Here is a 19,776-nt window from a genome sequence, read left to right as displayed (position 1 = left end):
TATGGGGATCAGTATATATTTTGAAAGAGGGGAGAGAGATTCTGCTAACATGGCGGCATGATAATACACATTGCATGTACGTAGATGATGAAATAATTGATGAATTGGAAAAAAAAATTGATACAGGAAGTTGATGGAACGTCATTTCAGGGTTAGATGGGGAAACAAGAGGCGAAGCAGCGAGGGCCCTATCCACAATTCTAATGTCGGCTTATATATTTTTTTGAAATCCATTCATGGAGTATTTAAAGGAAGGGAGGGAGATAGAACTTGCTTTTACCAAATCACAAGAGACTGCAAGAAAACAAAATACTGAAAAAAAAAATGGGGCAGCATACGTGCTGCAACCAGCAAAAGGTTAAGAGAGGGCTTTGGTCTCCTGAAGAAGATGAAAAGCTCATCACATACATTACCACTCATGGCTATGGCTGTTGGAGTGAAGTTCCTGACAAAGCTGGTCCTCTCTTCTTATTACTTCTTAACACTACTTTACTGACATTTATGCAAAGAATATGTAATTGTTGATCTCTTATTTTTGTACATGATATGAATTTCCATGTGTAAAAACCACGTTTGCCGGACTGAAAGCATTTGGTGTATTTGATTTCAGGTCTACAAAGGAGTGGGAAGAGCTGTCGGTTGAGGTGGATCAACTATTTGAGGCCTGATATAAGAAGGGGAAGATTTTCCCCCGACGAAGAAAAGTTGATTATCAATCTCCATGCTGCTGTAGGCAACAGGTATGAAAACTTGTTTCTTGTTTCTGGAGGCTCTAACATAGGAACCACCTCGTAAATCATCCTAACTGGAACTTGTATGCAGCACTTAAACGGAGGTTCATGCATAAAAGTGTGTGAACTCTTTTTGTCTGAATCTTAAAGACAGGATCCCCTATACCCTATTCTTGAATCCCTAGTCGAGCCCTATCCGATGTATATCCATTTCCTTATGTTTTTCAGAGGAAAAGGATCCTTCTACCTGCCGCCCCCAAGTTAAAAGGTGTACGAAGCATTCTAAGTTCACATAGGATTTTGGGAAGAGTAACAATCCCATTGGGCAGCCTAGCTATCCTAATGCAAGTATCAATGACAGATTTCAAAAGAGTGTAAGAATCCAAAAGAGTGTAAAACTCGTAAATATTTGTAGGCTAGCTTGGTCATGTGCTATGCTAGCTAATAATATCTTCATCTTCTTCTTTGTTGGACAGCCAATTGCATAATTCTGATTTTGGTCGTTCACATTTTGAAAGAAACATTTGGTATGCATATGCAAAAAATGAATTCCGAGTATATTCATTTCGAAGCAACATGAAGCAATGCCCTTCAAAGTTTCTGTTTCCCATTTTTAATTTTGGTTTCACTTTCTAAGCAAGTCTCAATATATCTAAGAAATCACGTAACTTATTATTGATAGCGTATAGCACACACAAAACTCATCCAGACAATTTCATTATCAAAGTAGTTTCTACATGAGGCATTGTTAGCTTACTGATCTTGAGCAAATCACACAAGTACAATGTGAAGCCCTAGAGAGCAGAATTGAGAGAGAAGAGAAAGAAGAGCTCAACTCTGAATTTCAGTAGAAAATAAAAAATAGAGTCTTACTTACATTCCCTAACATATACACATATCCTTCTAACCGCCTAACTAATACACACGTGTACACTCATGTGTGCTAATTAACTAATTATACGAATAATAATCTCTCCCTGCATATCAACATTAACATTAATAGCCAACTAACCTATCACTAACGGCTAAGGCTGTTATGTAGTCCAGGCCCGGGCGTAAATGGGCTAAACGGGCCGGGCCAAACGGTCATGGGCTTAACGGTCCTGGAGGGTGGAACCGGCCCACTGTGGGCCTAAGCCCACATGGGCCATGGCTAAGTGGGTCGGGCCCACGGGCCTAAGTGTTCCAGGCTATTTATTTTTTTGAAATTTTTTTATCTAAGGCAATTTCTTATAAATTATATTATATAATTGTGACTTAAATCTTCTAATTCAAATTTAAACATAAAAAAATTGTAAAGAAATATTCAAGGGAATGCCATATAATTTTTATTATTACAACATTAACAAAAAATGACAATATCTTTCTTAGTCTTCCTCCCCGCAAAAAATGGCAATATCATTTAGTTGTGAACTATCACCAATATTATCACCTTGAGAACCTCTGAACCCCGTCCAAGAACTAAGTGATTTTATGCCCTCAGTTCTTTTAGATGATTGTGAACTATACGATGTAGGAGTTGGAACATTTGGTCTAGCATGATCTAAGGCAAGTTGATAATCATTATAAATTGTTTGAGCATTTATTTTAATTGAGGCTTTTGCATCTGCAAGTGTAGCAAATTTCTCATCTGAAAGTGATAAAGCCTTATAAATATTTGTATACCAAAAGTGAGGACCTCCTAATTTTATGGTAGGATTTAACATGGCAGCAACACCATAAATATGGGGGATAGGGAAAAAATATTTTTTAAACTTATCTTTCATAGAATCAATAGCAAGTTGATAAATTACCCCACCCTCTGAAAATTGAGTAAACAAATTTGCAAGTTCTGCAATATAAACTAAACAGTTAAAAATAGTAGGATAATATTGCCCAGATAATTCATTTGTAGAAATATGAAATTGTTCTAAAAATCCTACAAGAATTTTAACATTAGTCCAATCCTGATTTGTAAGGTTCTCATCATCATCAGTACCACCAACACGAGCATTAAACGTTGTGTTTATTGGGTTTCTATATTCATATGCAACAACTAAACTTTCATACATGTAATTCCATCTAGTCGGACAAGGTTTAGGAACCTTTCTTTCTCTAAGGCCAAATTCATCACATTTTTTAAAATATTCTCTAAGTCTACTTCTACGGTTTGAATAAAAAAGCCAATTAAGAGCCATTTTAACCTTTTCAATTTCAACATTTAAAATTTTCATACCATCACCGATGATTAAATAGTAAATATGACAAATACATCTAACATGGAAAAAATTACTAAATGCAGGATTTAGTGTAGTTGTAAGCAAGCCTATGACATTAGTGTTACTAGAAGCATTATCCATTGAAACTGACATTATTTTATCTCTAATGCAAAAATATCTACAAATATCTGCAACTGTGTTAGCAATAAACTTACCTGTGTGACGTGAATTAATTATTCTATAAGCAATAATGCACTTTTGCATTATCCATTCCTTATCAATCCAATGAGTGGTAACAGTAAGATAATCACAGTTATTACCACTTCTACCAATATCGGTAGTAATAGCAACGCGACAATTTATATGAGTAAATAAATAGTGCAAATATTATTCATATTCATGTTTATATTTATAATATTGCTCTTTATGGTTGTGTGAGACCATCCTTTATAAGTAGGATTAAAAACTCTTCTAATATAATGCACAAAGTGAGGGTTAGAAAGAAAACTATAGGGTAAGCATATAACAGTAACCATTTTTGTCAATTCTTCACGATCTTTATTTGGATCGTAATATAAAATACCACTGGTAACAGTATTAATTCCTGGTTGAACTAGATTTGACCCGGTATTAGAGTTAACCTGAGTACCTACACTTATCCCCTCTTGCGCAGCTTTCATTTGAAGAAATCTAGCTTTATCTTTAGGGTGTGTCTTTATGTGTCTAGTCAAACTACCCGTACCGCTACGGTCTCCAGTAAATTTATGAGCCATCAAAGTCCCACAAGTTTTACACTTAGCCTTATTTTGATCTCTTAATTGAATAAAAAAAGTACCAAAAAAGAGATGTTTCGCACCGTCTAGAAGGTTGTCTATTAAAAGTAGGGGTTACTACAGGAGGGTCAGGCGGGGCATCATTTGGATTATTATCAGTTGGGTTAACAACATGACTAGTAGGTGTATCGTCTAAATCCGGTTGGGTTTCACCTAAATCATCATTTTCATCGATAGTTGAATTACCATAAAGAGCATTCATATATTCATCATTTAATTGTTGACCTGGTGCAATATCATGGTAAAATTGACGATCGGTAAATTAAAAACAAGGGTTATCACTATCAAGAATAACAGGTGGAGGAGGACGGATAACAGGACTGGGTTGGGGAGCCGAGGGAGCAGTAGTAGCTTGGTCACTAGATTCACCAATTTTAGATTTTCCCTTACCACCAAATATTTTTTTCAAAGAAAAGGCCATATTAATTATAATTATACAAACTAAAACAAACAAAACTATAATATTAAAACTTAAGAGTTGGAACGAGTTTACCGAATTGACGTACAACTTCTTGAAAATTGTATATCGTTGAAGACTTGTATACTTTAATTCACCAACTTCACATTTTTTCACAAACTGCAATAATAAAGTAAGCAATTATAGAAGAAAATTAGAGAGATATTGATCATTTTGTGAGTAAAAATAAAAGAATGAGAGGGTATTTATAGTTGAGAATAGGGAAAAGTGTAATTATAAAAAGTTTGGGGTTAAAATAAAGTTTGGGAGACAAATGACTATTTTAAAAAAAGCCAAATGGCTAAATTGGCAGGCTAACGGCTAGTTTTTAAACATCCAGCCGTTGGCCAATTTGAAAAATAGCCATTGGGCCCATTAAGCCCGGTTGAACCGGCCCAGACTTGCCAGCCGGTCCAGGGCTAAACGGTCCCGGGCTCGCGGTCTCTCCATATTGGACTAGCCCACAGTGGGCTCCTAGGACCGCTTGGGCCCAGACCACAATACAGCCTTACTAACAGCTCATATAATCCCCATTTCATCACTCCCTCTCAAGTTGGTGGGTGCAAAGACATTGAGAACTCCCAACTTGCCAACTAGATACTCATGATGTGGTCTTCCTAATCCTTTAGTTAGGATATCTGCTAGTTGCTCCTTTGAAGGGATGTACTGAGTCTTTACTAGTCCTTCTTGTATCTTCTGTCTAATAAAGTGATAATCGATCTCTATATGCTTTGTTCTTTCGTGAAACACAAGATTTGCTGCTATTTGCATTGCAGCCCTACTGTCACTATATATGTGTAATAGAAATTTCACTTCTGCTCCTAACTCCCTTAGCAATGTTGTCAACCATACTACCTCTGAAACTCCACTTGCCATGCTTCTATATTCAGCTTCTGTTGAACTCTTAGAAATTGTATTCTGCTTCTTTGATTTCCACGAGATTGGAGACTCTCCAAATTTGACTAGATATCCTGACACTAACTTTCTAGTGTTAGGACATGAGGCCCAGTCAGCATTACAAAAGACACTGATCTCACTTGAGTTTTGACTGCTCGACAAGATTCCTAGACCTAGTTCCAGTTTAATATACTTCATCACTCTTATAGCTGCATCCCAATGAGACCTTTTTGGCTACTACATGAACTGGCTGAGAGTTTGCACTGAGAATGCAATGTCTGTCCTGGACATGGTTAAGTATAACAACTTTCCAATCAGCCTATGATATTGGCTTACATCCTCCAGCATTCGGTCCTCGGTTGTCCCCATAAGTCTGTCTAGTTCTGTAACTGTCAATTTAACATTTGTCTCTAATAGAGTCCAGGCTGGTTTTGCTCCACTCAATCCCAAGTCTGATATTATCTCCAATGCATACTTCCTCTGATTGATCAGAATGCCTTTGGTAGATCTGCTGAACTCCATGCCAAGGAAGAACTTTAGGTCACCTAAATCTTTGATCTTGAAGGCTTGTTGCAAGAAGATTTTGGTGGCTTCAATCAGCTACAAGTTGTTTTCTATCACTAGCATATCATCAACATATGTTAGTATTATCACTATATATGTTCCTTTCTTCTTGATGAATAAGGAATGATCTAGGTTATTCTGCTTAAAATCAACCTGTAGCAATGCCTTTTAAGTTCCACTGTTTGCATGCTTGTTTCAGACCATAGAGAGATTTTACAAGTCTACACACCAATCCAGACTCCTCCTGACTTATAAAACCTTGTGGCAGATTCATTTACACTTCATCATGTAGATCTCCCTGCAAGAAGGCATTTTAGACATCAAGTTGTTGGACTGTCCAATTATGCATGGCTACTAAGGAAAGAGCAGTTCTAACAGTGGTGATCTTCACTACAGGAGAAAAGGTCTCATTGTAATCAAGACCTTCTCTTTGACTTTGTACACCCATTTACAGCCTATAGCTGTCTTTCCTTGAGGTAGATGAACTAGTTCCCAAGTGTTGTTGTCTTGTAGAGCTTGAATTTCAGTTTTTATGGCTTCTACCCATCTAGGGTCCTTAGAAGCTTCCTGAAAAGTTGTAGGCTCAACAATTGAAGAAAATACTCCCAGGTATGCCTGATAGGAAGATGATAGCTTAGTATAAGTGACATGATTGTGTATGGGATATAAGACAGTGTTCCCTGACTTTCTTGTGGTCACATAATCTATCAACCAGACTGGCTCGTTTGACTCCCTTTGTGACCTTCTTAAGGTATCATGATGTGTCTATCCTCCATGATGATTATGAAGTGATGTAGATGGCGCTTCTGAAAATATGCCCACTGAGTCAATGACTATAGGTGAAGAACTACCGGTGGTTGTGTGATGTTGAATTTCAGAAGGTATTGTGTTGTGCAGATATTGGTTCAAAGTTGTTTGAGGGCTATGTAATATCATATGTAGGATTATCTTGAACATGTAGCTGCTCAACAATTAGAACACCAGGCTCATCTGCATCTGTACTTTCAAGACTAAAAACATCAGTAATAACAGGCTTGACTTGGTTCTTAAGATCACCAGTTGTATCTTGAAAAGGAAATGTAGATTCCTTGAACACCACATCTCTGTTGACAAAGAATCTATCCCTATCCAAGTCATATAGGATATATCCTTTAGTAACATCAGAATATCCCATAAAAACAACTCTAACTGCTCTACTAGCAAACTTATCAGTTCTAGGTAGCACACTTGCAAAACAAAGACAGCCTAATATTTTCAAGTGAGAAACTGATGGTTTCCTATTAAAGAACACCTCATATGGAGACTTATGATGCTGCTAAAATACAGTGTCCCCAGAATTTCATAGGGATATGCCCTTGAAATTTGAATGCCCTTGCAACTTCAAGCAAATGTATATGTTTTCTCTCTACTATACCATTTTGCTATGGTGAATAAACACATATTTTCTGATGAACTATCCCCATGGATGTGCATAACTCCTGCATAGCTGAATTTACAAACTCTCCACCATTGTCAGTTCTAATTGTTTGCACTTTTCTATTGAATTGTGTTTGTATCAGCTTAAGAAATGATTTAAAAACAATCATGATATCACTTTTGAATTGCAAGAGAAAAATCCAAGTCACACGAGAGTAATCATCTACAATTGTGAGAAAGAACCTATTACCATCAAAAGTGGACACACTGCAAGGTCCCCACACATCTAAATGTAATAGCTGAAAAACATTAATAGTTCTAGGACTACTCAATGGAAAATACTGTCTCACATGCCTAGCCATTGGACATACATCACAGTTATCTATTACAGATTTGCAATCCTCCAGCTTATATCCTAGAATCTCTTTCAAGGATCCTCCAGATGCATGTCCTAATCTTTTTTGCCATATAGTTATGTCCTCATTTGTTGTCTATATATTTAACCCTTTGATTGTTGGTATGCTTTTATTAGTGTTTAAGCAAGCTCTTGGAACTAGTAGGTAGAGCCCATCCTTCTCTTTACCAATCCCCCTCACTTTCCCACTTGAGAGGTCATGGAATAGCAAAAATCAGGATAGAAAGAGACAAAACAATGTAAGTCCCTTGTTATTTTTGATAGATAAAGAAGATTATATGCAAACTCTGGGACATACAATACATCCTGCATCTCCCTTGTTTTTGTGATCTTATAGTTTCCAACATGTGACACAATAGTACGTTCTCCATTAGGTAAGTGAACTCTCTTGTCTCTAGTGGGGATAATATTTTTAACATTTGTTAACATCCCTAAATCAGCTACCATAAAATTAGTTGCTCCTGTATCAACTATCCAATTTCCTTTTGACACCTTAGCCATAAAAGAATAGGTTGTACCTGCCATGTTTGCCATTGCACCCTTGGGGTTGTCTTTGTTGAGTAACTTCATAATCTGGTCATATTGATCAGCTGTAAGTTGAGGTGCCCTCTGCCAGTCTCTTTTCTTCATTGCTTTCGGTATGTCACCTTTTCTATCATCCATACCTGCAAGATTGGGATTAAGATTTTCTACATGTACATTATATGCATCATTCTTCTTGTTTTTGAAGTCTTGAGGGTAGCCAATTATCTCGTAACATCCTTCTTTCGTATGACCCTTCATATGACCGAAATCACTGTCACGCCCCAAAAACCAAGGGGCGTGACCGGGTAACCCTAGTCAAGCGGACCTGGGTGCCTTTCCTATCCCACGTGTTACCCCGCATTTTCATTATCCGTTAACCAAGTGAAATAGCCATTTATGATTTAATAAATTCTTACGAGATTTACATAATATACATGGTTACTTAGCGTGGTTTATAAGTTACACTGTCCAAATACATAATTACATAACCCACATTTCCTGTCTACGGAGCCTCCAGGGATACAAAAGAGTGTTACAATACTTGTCGGTAATAAGGCTCCGGCTATACCTTACGCAAATACCAAAATAAGATTTCCGGGAGGAAAAGCGGCATGAGCCACGCAGGGCCCCGAGAGGAAAAAGGGGCTCATCAATACAGTTGATGGAAAGTGAAGGAGTGCTACAGTTGGTGGACTGGAGTACCTGCTATAGAACCACCTACAATCATAACACGAATGTAGCGCCCCCGGCAAAAGGGGCGTCAGTACATTTGAATTGTACTGGTATGTATGAACAAACTTTACCCCAAGTAAAATCAAGAAATATACAGGTAACAAACAGTAATAGAATCAACAATCCAATGCACATGAAAGGAACAACCAAAGCCAAACAAGTTCCACAATCTCTCATTTTTCCCTTTCAACATTATTTCATCACATCAATGGTTTCACAACTTTCACATATTTCATTTCAATAGTGATTTCGATCACTTTTCCACCCTTATTACCTCGGCCACCCTTATCACCACAACCCGCACCTTATAACTTCATGTTGCGACATGCAACCCGATCCCACCGGACAATCAAATTTCACACGACAACAACAATAATTCACGAAGAATTATCATAACATCAATACCATTTCCATCATATACAACACCCCGTATACAATTATGTCACAACGATAATTGCCTGTGATAAGTCACGTATGATATTACCACAGTTGTTTCAATTGCATCAATTACGATTTCTTTCCAAAATTTGTTACACAGTTCTTACCACATGAACACATTTACACTCACACACTTGGTTTGTTGCCATTTACTTACACCATTATATCGCGAGACTTAACCAACAGCGTTCAAAGCATATTAATCACAAGAATCATCATTTCAAGGAAGCACAAGTTCATATCAACAATTCATATATTTGGGCCCAAGACACCATAGATGTCACCAAGCAGTAATTCATGTACAAGGTGTTGTCGTAATCGTTCAACTCATTTACGTCATTTCACAATACCATCTTTCATTACTTACCACGCAGGGTTTTAGCCATTATACACATTCCCACATTTGGACACATTAACGTTCTTTCATTCGTTAACACATACTCCCATATCGTCATCCTCAAGCATTTACAAGCTTAGCACATAATAAGGTAGGCACATCAAATCACTTTTCACAATCACATATAACACGGTGGTGTGGAAATCAACTAAGACAATCAATACACATATTTTCATACAAGGTACACATACCGTATGCTCGTCACAACAAGAGGATTCTACAAGAGTTAAAGTTAGCCATACATACTTCAAAGAGCTTTTACTTAAGTTACTACAACGTTCCGGAAATTCTAGCAATGCCAATCTACTTCGAGACATAACAAAATTGAACACAAATTAGGAAGATATTCATAATTCTAGCTCATTCGAGCATTTTATCAAACACCATATGTGTGTTAAATCTTTATGGTCCTTTTATAGAGGATCTCATCAACCCAAAACCCATACTTTACCATCTTTAGCTCAACAATATTTCTACAACCTTTGACAACACATGCAAGCAAGATAACAACTCCAATACCCACAAACATTCTTTATAATTACCCATCTTTAGCTAAATTCAAAATTAAAGGTTAGGGTATAGAATCTTACTTCAAGGATGAAGGCCTAGTGTGGTGTTCCTTGTTAATCCTTTAAGATTTGAGCAAGAGTTGTAGAAGAATTGATGAGGGATACTTTCTCACTCTATGGCACTCTCTCACTCTAAAAATATCTGATTTTTACTCAAGAAATGGTCCCTTGAATCTATTTGGCGAAATGAGGTTGTTTTATAACAAAACCCCCGATTTTGTATAGCCACGCCGCATGGGGCGGCGTGGTAATGAAAATATGTTTAGAAACGAAATTGGAGGTGCTCTGATAATTTAAACAGCCGCACCGCATAGGGCGGCGCATGGGGCGGCGCGGTAGTGTAAAATTCTGCGCTGGTTTTGATAATTTGGTCATAACTTTAGGTAGGAGTGTTGAATGATGAACGATTTGAAGCGTTAGAAACTAGACTCAAAGAAATTTTATTTGATAGGTTTTTCATCACACAAATCATTATATAACTGGAGATATGATTGTCCAAAGTGAGGTCTTGTGCGCACTCATTTGCAACTTTCGTCTCTTATGAAATTTTCCAACTTGGCTTAGACTTAGGCCTCTCTTTAAACCCCAATTCACTTCTACTATGACTTATGCACTTATTAAAATATCTAATTGATATCCATAATATCCCTAAATTCTCATTTGCACGCAAGATAAAATATTTGGCCTACCTTGGCACCACGAAATCTTAAATTACTAAGCAAAATTTTTCTGGGGCTTTACATTCTCCCCTGTTTAAGATCATTCGTCCTCGAATGAGGATCAAGTTTCATTCACTATCCATCCTTATGTAACTTCAGCTTGTTCACATCATGAAATATATCAACAGCCCCGAATTTGGCTAACTCCTTAAATTTCCGAAAATTTTGCCAGAGTTTTCTTTGTAACTAGACCTATCCACCTGTCAGAGGGCCCCAGATACATATTATAACAGCATATACATGTTTTATAGATATAACATAACTTGTACAACACCAAACATGGCCGCATAGGCAACACATATAATCAAAATGGAATAGTTTAACATGGATCAAATCAAAAGATAAGAGTTCATAGGAACCAAATGCATAAAAGCTATTACATGACTATTCAAACAAATGTGGGTACTTCTTTCTCATTTATTCCTCGGCTTCCCAAGTGGCTTCCTTGACCTGTTGATTTCGCCATAACACTTTTAGAGAGGCAATTTCCTTATTTCTCAATTTTCGGACTTGCCTATCAAGAATGGCAACTGGAATTACTTCATAAGATAGTTTTTCATTAACCTCAATAGTTTCAACTGGCACAATAGTGGACGGATCTCCCACTACCTTCTTCAACATAGACACATGGAAGACCGGATGTACCAACGACATCTCGGGTGGCAGCTTGAGCTTGTATGCCACCTGACCAATCCTTTGAATGATTCTATACGGTCCAACATACCTCGGACTTAACTTCCCTTTCTTACCCAATAGTATGACTCCCTTCATGGGAGATACTTTCAAGAACACCCAATCATCTACTTGGAATTCCAATTCTATTCGACGCACGTCTGCATAGGATTTCTGACGACTCTGAGCAGTTTTCATCCTCTCATGAATGACTTTAACTTTTTCCATAGCATGATGCACAAGATCTGGACCTAACAGTTCTGCTTCACCAACCTCGAACCACCCAATCGGAGTTCTACACCTCCTTCCATACAATGCCTCAAATGGGGCCATCTAAATACTAACGTGAAAGTTGTTATTATAAGCAAACTCAACAAGCGGAAAATGGTCATCTCAAATACCTTTGAAATCAATAGTACAAGCACGCAACATGTGTTCAAGCGGCTGAATAATCCGCTCTGCTTTCCCATCGGTTTGTGGATGAAAAGTTGTGCTAAGGTTTACCTGCGTACCCAAGCCTTGCTGAAATTTCATCCAAAAGTTGGTCGTGAACTGAGCCTCTCGATCTGAAATGATTGAGACTGGAGTGCCATGCAACCTGACTATTTCTTTGATATAAACTGAGCATATTGTTCCACTGTGTCGGTAGATTTAACTGGAAAGAAGTGTGGTGATTTTGTGTGTCGTCAACGATCACCCAAATTGAGTCGAACCTGCGCGGAGTGCGCGTCAGCCCTACTACAAAATCCATATTGATCATCTCCCATTTCCACATTGAAATTTCTATTCTTTGAGTCAATCCACTGGGCCTTTGATGTTCATCCTTCACTTGCTGACAGTTCGGACATTTTGCCACAAAGTCCGCCACATCTCTTTTCATGTTATTCCACCAATAAACTTCTTTGAGATCATGATACATTTTAGTAGAACCTGGGTGTACGGAATACCTAGAAATGTGATCTTTTGCAAAAATCCTTTCCCGAAGACTATCAATATCTAGAACACATAGGCGCTCTTAGCACCGTAGGGTACAATCATCAATGCCAAAAGAAAAGATGTGATATTGTGTTTATGAATTCCCTCCTTCAGCTGTACCAACAATGGATCGTTGTATTGCTTTTCTCTGACCTCCGCTAGAAGCAACGATTCAGCCTTATTCTACACAATTACTCTCCCTTCACTAGAGTCCGCAAGACGAACTCCTAGACTAGCCAACTGGTGAACCTCCCTGGCCAACGCCCTTTGATATATCTCCAAGTGAGCTAACTACCCATATATCACGTGCTTATATAACCAGTTTTCTTTCACACCTTAGGATCATTTACATACTTCTCACACTACCCACATGTGTTATTCAAGCTTATACAGCACCTATCAATTCAATATCTTTGGAGGTTACAATCATTTTTAACATTTTGTCGAATAAAGTATGCTTCTGGTACTATGTACGTACCTCATATATTTGTACCATTCGTTCAACATAACATATATTCCATCTCCTTAATATTCAGGCCTTTGCCCACTGGTCATTCCGTATGACAACATTACTTGAAATAGACGAAAGAGCGTCTAAACTTACCTTGAATCTCAACGCACGAGTTATAAGAAAATCTTATAGTAAAGCTTTATCGCACGATCTGGAGTGTTGAAGAAGGGTAACATTTCTAAATGTCCATGTAGACTCCAACTTATAGATGTGGTCGACAACACACCGATAAGAAGGGCTCTACTAGACACGGCTCCGAGACATCCTAGGACACTTTAAAACTTTAGGCTCTGATACCAAGTTTGTCACGCCCCAAAAACCAAGGGGCGCGACCAACGCTCGATCGGGTAACCCCAGTCAAGCGGACTTGGGTGTCTTTCCTATCCCACGTGTTACCCCGCGTTTTCATTATCTGTTAACCAAGTGAAATAGCCATTTATGATTTAAACATATTCTTACGAGATTTACATAATATACATGGTTACTTAGCGTGGTTTACAAGTTACACTGCCCAAATACAAAATACATAAGTACATAACCCACATTTCCTGTCTACGGAGCCTCTACGAATACAAAAGAGTGTTATAATACTTGCCGATAACAAGGCTCCGGCTATACCTTACGCAAATACCAAAATAAGATTTTCGAGAGGAAAAGCGGCATGAGCCACGCAGGGCCCCGAGAGGAAAAAGGGGCTCATCAATACAGCTGACGGAAAGTGAAGGAGTGTTATTGTTGGTGGACTGGAGTACCCGCTATAGAACCACCTACAATCATAACACGAATGCAGCGCCCCCGGCAAAAGGGATGCCAGTACATTTGAATTGTACTGGTATGTATGAACAAACTTTACCCCAAGTAAAATCAAGAAATATACAGGTAACAAACAGTAATAGAATCAACAATCCAATGCACATGAAAGGAACAACCAAAGCCAAACAAGTTCCACAATCTCTCCTTTTCCCCTTCAACATTATTTCATTACATCAATGGTTTCACAACTTTCACATATTTTCATTTCAATAGTGATTTCGATCACTTTTTTACCCTTATTACCAAAGCCACCCTTATTACCTCGGCCACCCTTATCACCACAACCCGCACCTTATAACTTCGTGTTGCGGCGCGCAACCCGATCCCACCGGACAATCAAATTTCACACGACAACAATAATAATTCACAAGGAATTTTCATAACATCAATACCATTTCCATCATATGCAACAGCCCGTATACAATTTAAGTCACAACGATAATTGCCCGCGACAAGTCACGTATGATATTACCACAGTTGTTTTAATTGCATCAATTATGATTTCTTTCCATCATTTGTTACACAGTTCTTATCACATGAACACATTCACACTCACACACTTGATTTATTGCCATTTACTTACACCATTATATCGCGAGACTTAACCAACAACGTTCAAAGCATATTAATCACAAGAATCATCATTTCAAGGAAGCACGAGTTCATATCAACAATTCATACATATGGGCCCAAGACACTATAGATGTCACCAAGCAGTAATTCATGTACAAGGTGTTGTCGTAATCGTTCAACTCATTTACGTCATTTGACAATACCATCTTTCATTACTTACCACGCAGGGTTTTAGCCATTATACATATTCCCACATTTGGACACATTAACGTTCTTTCATTCGTTAACACATACTCCCATATCGTCATCCTCAAGCATTTACAAGCTTAACACATAATAAGGTAGCCACATCAAATCACTTTTCACAATCACATATAACACGGTGGCGTGGAAATCAACTAAGACAATCAGTACACGTATTTTCATACAAGGTACACATACCGTATGCTCGTCACACCAAGGGGATTCTAAAAGAGTTAAAGTTAGTCATACATACCTCAAATAGTTTTTCCTTAAGTTACTACAATGTTCCGGAAATTCTAGCAAAAGACATAACAAAATTAAACACAAATTAGGAAGATATTCATAATTCTAGCTCATTCGAGCATTTTATCAAACATCATATGTACGTTAAATCTTTATGGTCTTTTTATAGAGGATTTCATCAACCCACAACCCATACTTTACCATCTTTAGCTCAACAATATTTCTACAACCTTTGACAATACATGCAAGCAAGATAACAACTCCAATACCCACAAACATTCTTTATAATTACCCATCTTTATCTAAATTCAAAATTAAAGGTTAGGGTATAGAGTCTTACCTCAAGGATGAAGGCCTAGTGTGGTTTTCCTTGTTAATCCTTTAAGATTTGAGCAAGAGTTGTAGAAGAATTGATGAGGGATACTTTCTCACTCTAGGGCACCCTCGTACTCTAAAAATATCTCATTTTTGCTCAAGAAATGGTCCCTTGAATCTATTTGACGAAATAAGGTCGTTTTATAACAAAAACCCCGATTTTGTATTGCCGCGCCGCATGGGGCGGCGTGGTAATGAAAATGTGTTTAGAAACGAAATTGGAGGTGCTCTGATAATTTACACAGCCGCCGGTAGTATAAAATTATGCGCTACTTTTGGTAATTTGGTCATAACTTTTGGAAGGAGTGTCCGAATGACGAACGGTTTGAAGAGTTGGAAACTAGACTCAAAGATCTTTTATTTGATAGGTTGTGAATCACACAAATCCTTATATAACTGGAGATATGATTGTCCAAAGTGAGGTCTTGTGCGCACTCATTTGCAACTTTTGTCTCTTATGAAATTTTCCAACTTGGCTTAGACTTAGACCTCTCTTTATACCCCAATTCACTTATACTATGACTTATACACTTATTAACATATCCAATTGATATCCATAATATCCCTAAATCCTCATTTGCACACAAGATAAAATATTTGGCCTACCTTGGCACCACGAAATCTTAAATTACTAAGTAAAATTTTTCTGGGGCTTTACAATCACATTGTACATTCCAGTTCCTCTTTGGCCTTTGATAATTCTGGTGATTACCTCCTTTGCTAGCTAGTAAGGTAGTTAAGTCAATTCCTTCACCCACAGTAGAAGCATTAGTCATTGATCTTTGACTTTCTCTTTCAATAAGCATTCATATGCTTTATTGATGCTAGGTGTTGGGCAAGTCACGAGAAATTGACTACGAGCCTGTTCAAAATTGTCATTCAAACCCATTAGAAACTTCAACACTTTCTATTTTTCCATAAACTCGATGAAACTCTTTGATCTAGCACAGTCACATGGTGGAGGAACCATACTATCAAATTCGTCCTACAAATTTTTAAGTTTAGAAAAATAAACTGAGACATTGTATGTTCCTTGAGTAATCGTCGCTATGGCCTTCTGCAACTGATAAACTCGTGATGTGTTTACCTTATCAAATCTTTCTTTCAGATCTTCCCACACTTTTCTCGCATCCTTCGCATATAGAATTCCAGTAATCAATTCCTTTGAACCTGAACTCATAATCCACCCTAGGATAATAGCATTACATCTATCCCATTGATGACCTAGTCCTATAGCAAAATCTCCTTTCTTTAGAGTACCGTCAATTAGACCTAGCTTGTTCTTTCCTAACAGTTGGATCTCCATCGCACGACTCCAGATGGAGTAATTTTCTAAACCAGTCAACTGAATTGAGATGATCGGAGCTCCGGTAGTATCCGATGGGTGAAGAAACAAAGGATGGTTGTGGTCTAGATCTGTCTTTTCTGCCATTGTTGAATCTCACTCTCAGCTGTAATTCAGAATTGAGATTATTGCAAATTCAACAGGATCTTCTGATTCAATTCGCAATCGCGATTGCGCTCTGATGCCCTGAACAAATCACACAAGTCCAATGTGAAACCCTAGGGAGCAGAATTGAGAGAGAAGAGAAAGAAGAGCTCAGCTCTGTATTTCAGTAGAAAATGAAAAATAGAGTCTTACTTACATTCCCTAACTAACTAGTTATACACACATATCCTACTAACCGCCTAACTAATACACACGTGTACAATTATGTGTGCTAATTAACTAATTACACTAATAATAATCTCCCCCTGCGTATTAACATTAACAGCCAATTAACCGATCACCAACAACTCATGTAATCCCCATTTCATCAGATTTCTTTTGAAGGACGTTAAGGAGACAACATCATACGTTTTTGTCATTTGATTTTATTACTAAATTAAACAGCTCCTGTTGGTTTTTTTTTTTTTTTTTGGAATTCCGAGTAAGAATACACTAGAGTTCACTGCAAGTCCGGTAATTGAATATATTATACTTAAAAGAACTGCATGTTCTATTCTTTTTCATATTTGAAAGGAAGCCTTGGCGTAACTGGTAAAGTTATTGTCATGTGACCAGGAGGCCACAGGTTCGAGCCGTGAAAACAGCCTTTTGCAGAAATGCAGGGTATGCCTGCATATAATAGACCCTTGTGATCTCATCCTTACCCGGATCCCGCGCATTGCGGGAGCTTAGTGCACCGGGCTTATCCCAGAGTATCGTTTCTCATATTTCAGTTTTTTAATGTGGACTAATTGCAGGTGGGCTCATATAGCAAGTCGCTTACCTGGACGGACAGACAATGAGATAAAGAATTCTTGGAATTCTTGGATTAAAAAGAAGTTAAAAAATCCTTCTCAATTGCATTCAACAAATACAACTTCCAGTAATAAGAACCCGCACCATCATCATCACCAGCAGCAACAAATACAATCCCGATTTACTTATAACACAACAAAGCAGCAGCACGAAATCTTCAATAGTCAAGATTTTGGAGCAAAGCCCCAAGTCCAACAAGAATCCCTATGTTATTCACCAAATTCATTCGTTTTCGGCACTACTTGTTCACTTGAAACCATTGCATATGGAGGTCATGCGACTAGTAGAGCTATTAGTACCAGCTCATTGTTTCAAGACACATTGTCTTTGACCTCCGAATTCTGGCAAACTCATGAACAACAAAAACATGAAGCTCAAACATCGGGAATGAATTCGAATTATTTGCCTCCTTTGATAGAGAGCATAGAGCCACCCATGGAAATACCTTCAGTTTGTCGTACTAACAACATCTTGGATGTGTCAGGGCAGATGGGAAGAAATCAACTAAATGAATGGGAGGTGGAAACACAACAATATTGTCCAAGCTATCTAATTTGGGATCAAGACACAAGCCCGTTTATTGGGGACGATCTTTTAGCTCCAACCACATCAGACACTGAAGAACTATTATCTTCTTTTCCTTCCTAATCTTGTGGAACTGTTAATTCTTTTTTTTATTTGAATTCCTGGTCTAATTTAATTCGGGGAACGTTGTTATTCAATTGGGAGATGGTGAAGTGTGAGGTCTTTCAACTTGCCAAAGCTTGTTAAAAGTGTTTGACATATACTCAGAAATTCAAGAAAAGAAAGGGAATAAGAAACCAAGTTTTGTGATATGTTTCCTTTGATCCTTCAACGTATCTGTCCAATGAAAGAACGGGCTGCCGTAATGTACTCCCTCTTTTTCAATTTAAATGACACATTTCGCTTGTCGAGAGTCAATTTGACTAAATTTTAAAGTTAAATTGAATTAGTTCAACTTAGTATTTTAAAATTAAAATTTTAGATATTCAATAACTATACGAAAAGTACTATAAGTTGTAATTTTTCTCATGTCAATATGATTAAAAAAAATATTTTAAAATATTGTTCAAACTTGACACATTTTGACTCTCGATAAACAAAGTGTGTCATTTAAATTGAAACGGAAGAAGTATCAATTTTCAAATGATGAACGTGTCAGGTTCATATTAAGTATTTTTTGAGATTATATTAGAGCAAACCTTTTAATAAAAGTATTTAATATTCCTAATTACTATATGACCATTTGTCTAAAGTATCTTGTATCTTTCCTTAACCATCACATTTAGTCAATACTTTACTGATTGAAACAATAAGGTAATTTAAAGATATGTGAGACCTAAACTGAGAGATACGAGTTTAGAAGGTAATTTTACACTCAAATCTCAAAGGCTTTTGTTACCCCGTTCAATTGAACTTATCACTCTAGCCTTTTCCCTCACAAGGGTTGTCTACAATTCTCTACACAAACCAACTTCTCAATACAGTAGGTAACCAAGTTCCGGTTTGGAGTGGAAGCTTATGTCAATAACGAAGAAGGATAACAAAGCTAACGGATTATGAATCAAATCACAAACAATAAAATAAAAGAGAAAAACACGAACAAATTAACACGAACTGAAAGTAAAACACAGAAGAAACTAGATTAATACTATTTAATAAGAACAATTATCAAGTTTAGATTTGAAACATTAGAAGAAAACAAGTTACACTAATTAAAGAAACTGGACACTTCTCTGAACATTTCTTCTGTTACATTCATCAGGGAATGAAAAGTACAATTTCAGAATTGATGCAAAAAATAAGACAATCACAGTCGCAGGTTGTTAAAACTGTACAGTAATGAAAAGCCTATGTCAAACTTTTTTGTTCCAACTGAAACTGTTACAATCTGCTCCAAAGCCTTCTTCAAAACAGCTCCAAAACTTCCAATGACACCAGAAGATAAAGTCCTTCCAGTTCTCCTGATCCAGAATTCGAACCAGTCCTCAAGCAGTGTGCACATATATATATAAACTTATACAGTAAGAGTTATTCACCCAATAACTTCAATAACTTCCAGCCAAAACCAATTTCCAGAATAGTTTGGCGACACCCCAACTGAACCAAACTGCAGAAATTTGAACAGTGCAGAAACTGAACTGTGCAGAAATA

The 19,776-nt window shown here is 37.4% G+C and overlaps 1 protein-coding gene across 1 annotated transcript; it reads left to right on the top strand.

Moving 5' to 3' along the window:
* Positions 1 to 324: 324 nt before the first annotated feature.
* LOC104210635 (transcription repressor MYB6-like) lies at positions 325 to 18,300 on the top strand. Its single transcript, XM_009759586.2, has 3 exons — positions 325 to 457; positions 611 to 740; positions 17,544 to 18,300. The coding sequence occupies exons 1-3, from the start codon at positions 325 to 327 to the stop codon at positions 18,247 to 18,249; spliced, it is 969 nt and encodes a 322-aa protein (XP_009757888.1). The 3' UTR covers positions 18,250 to 18,300.
* Positions 18,301 to 19,776: the final 1,476 nt, after the last annotated feature.

Source organism: Nicotiana sylvestris, chromosome 10 (assembly GCF_000393655.2).
Source record: "Nicotiana sylvestris chromosome 10, ASM39365v2, whole genome shotgun sequence".
In the NCBI taxonomy this organism is placed as follows: Eukaryota; Viridiplantae; Streptophyta; class Magnoliopsida; order Solanales; family Solanaceae; genus Nicotiana; species Nicotiana sylvestris.
This window is presented reverse-complemented; position numbering and strand designations above follow the sequence as displayed.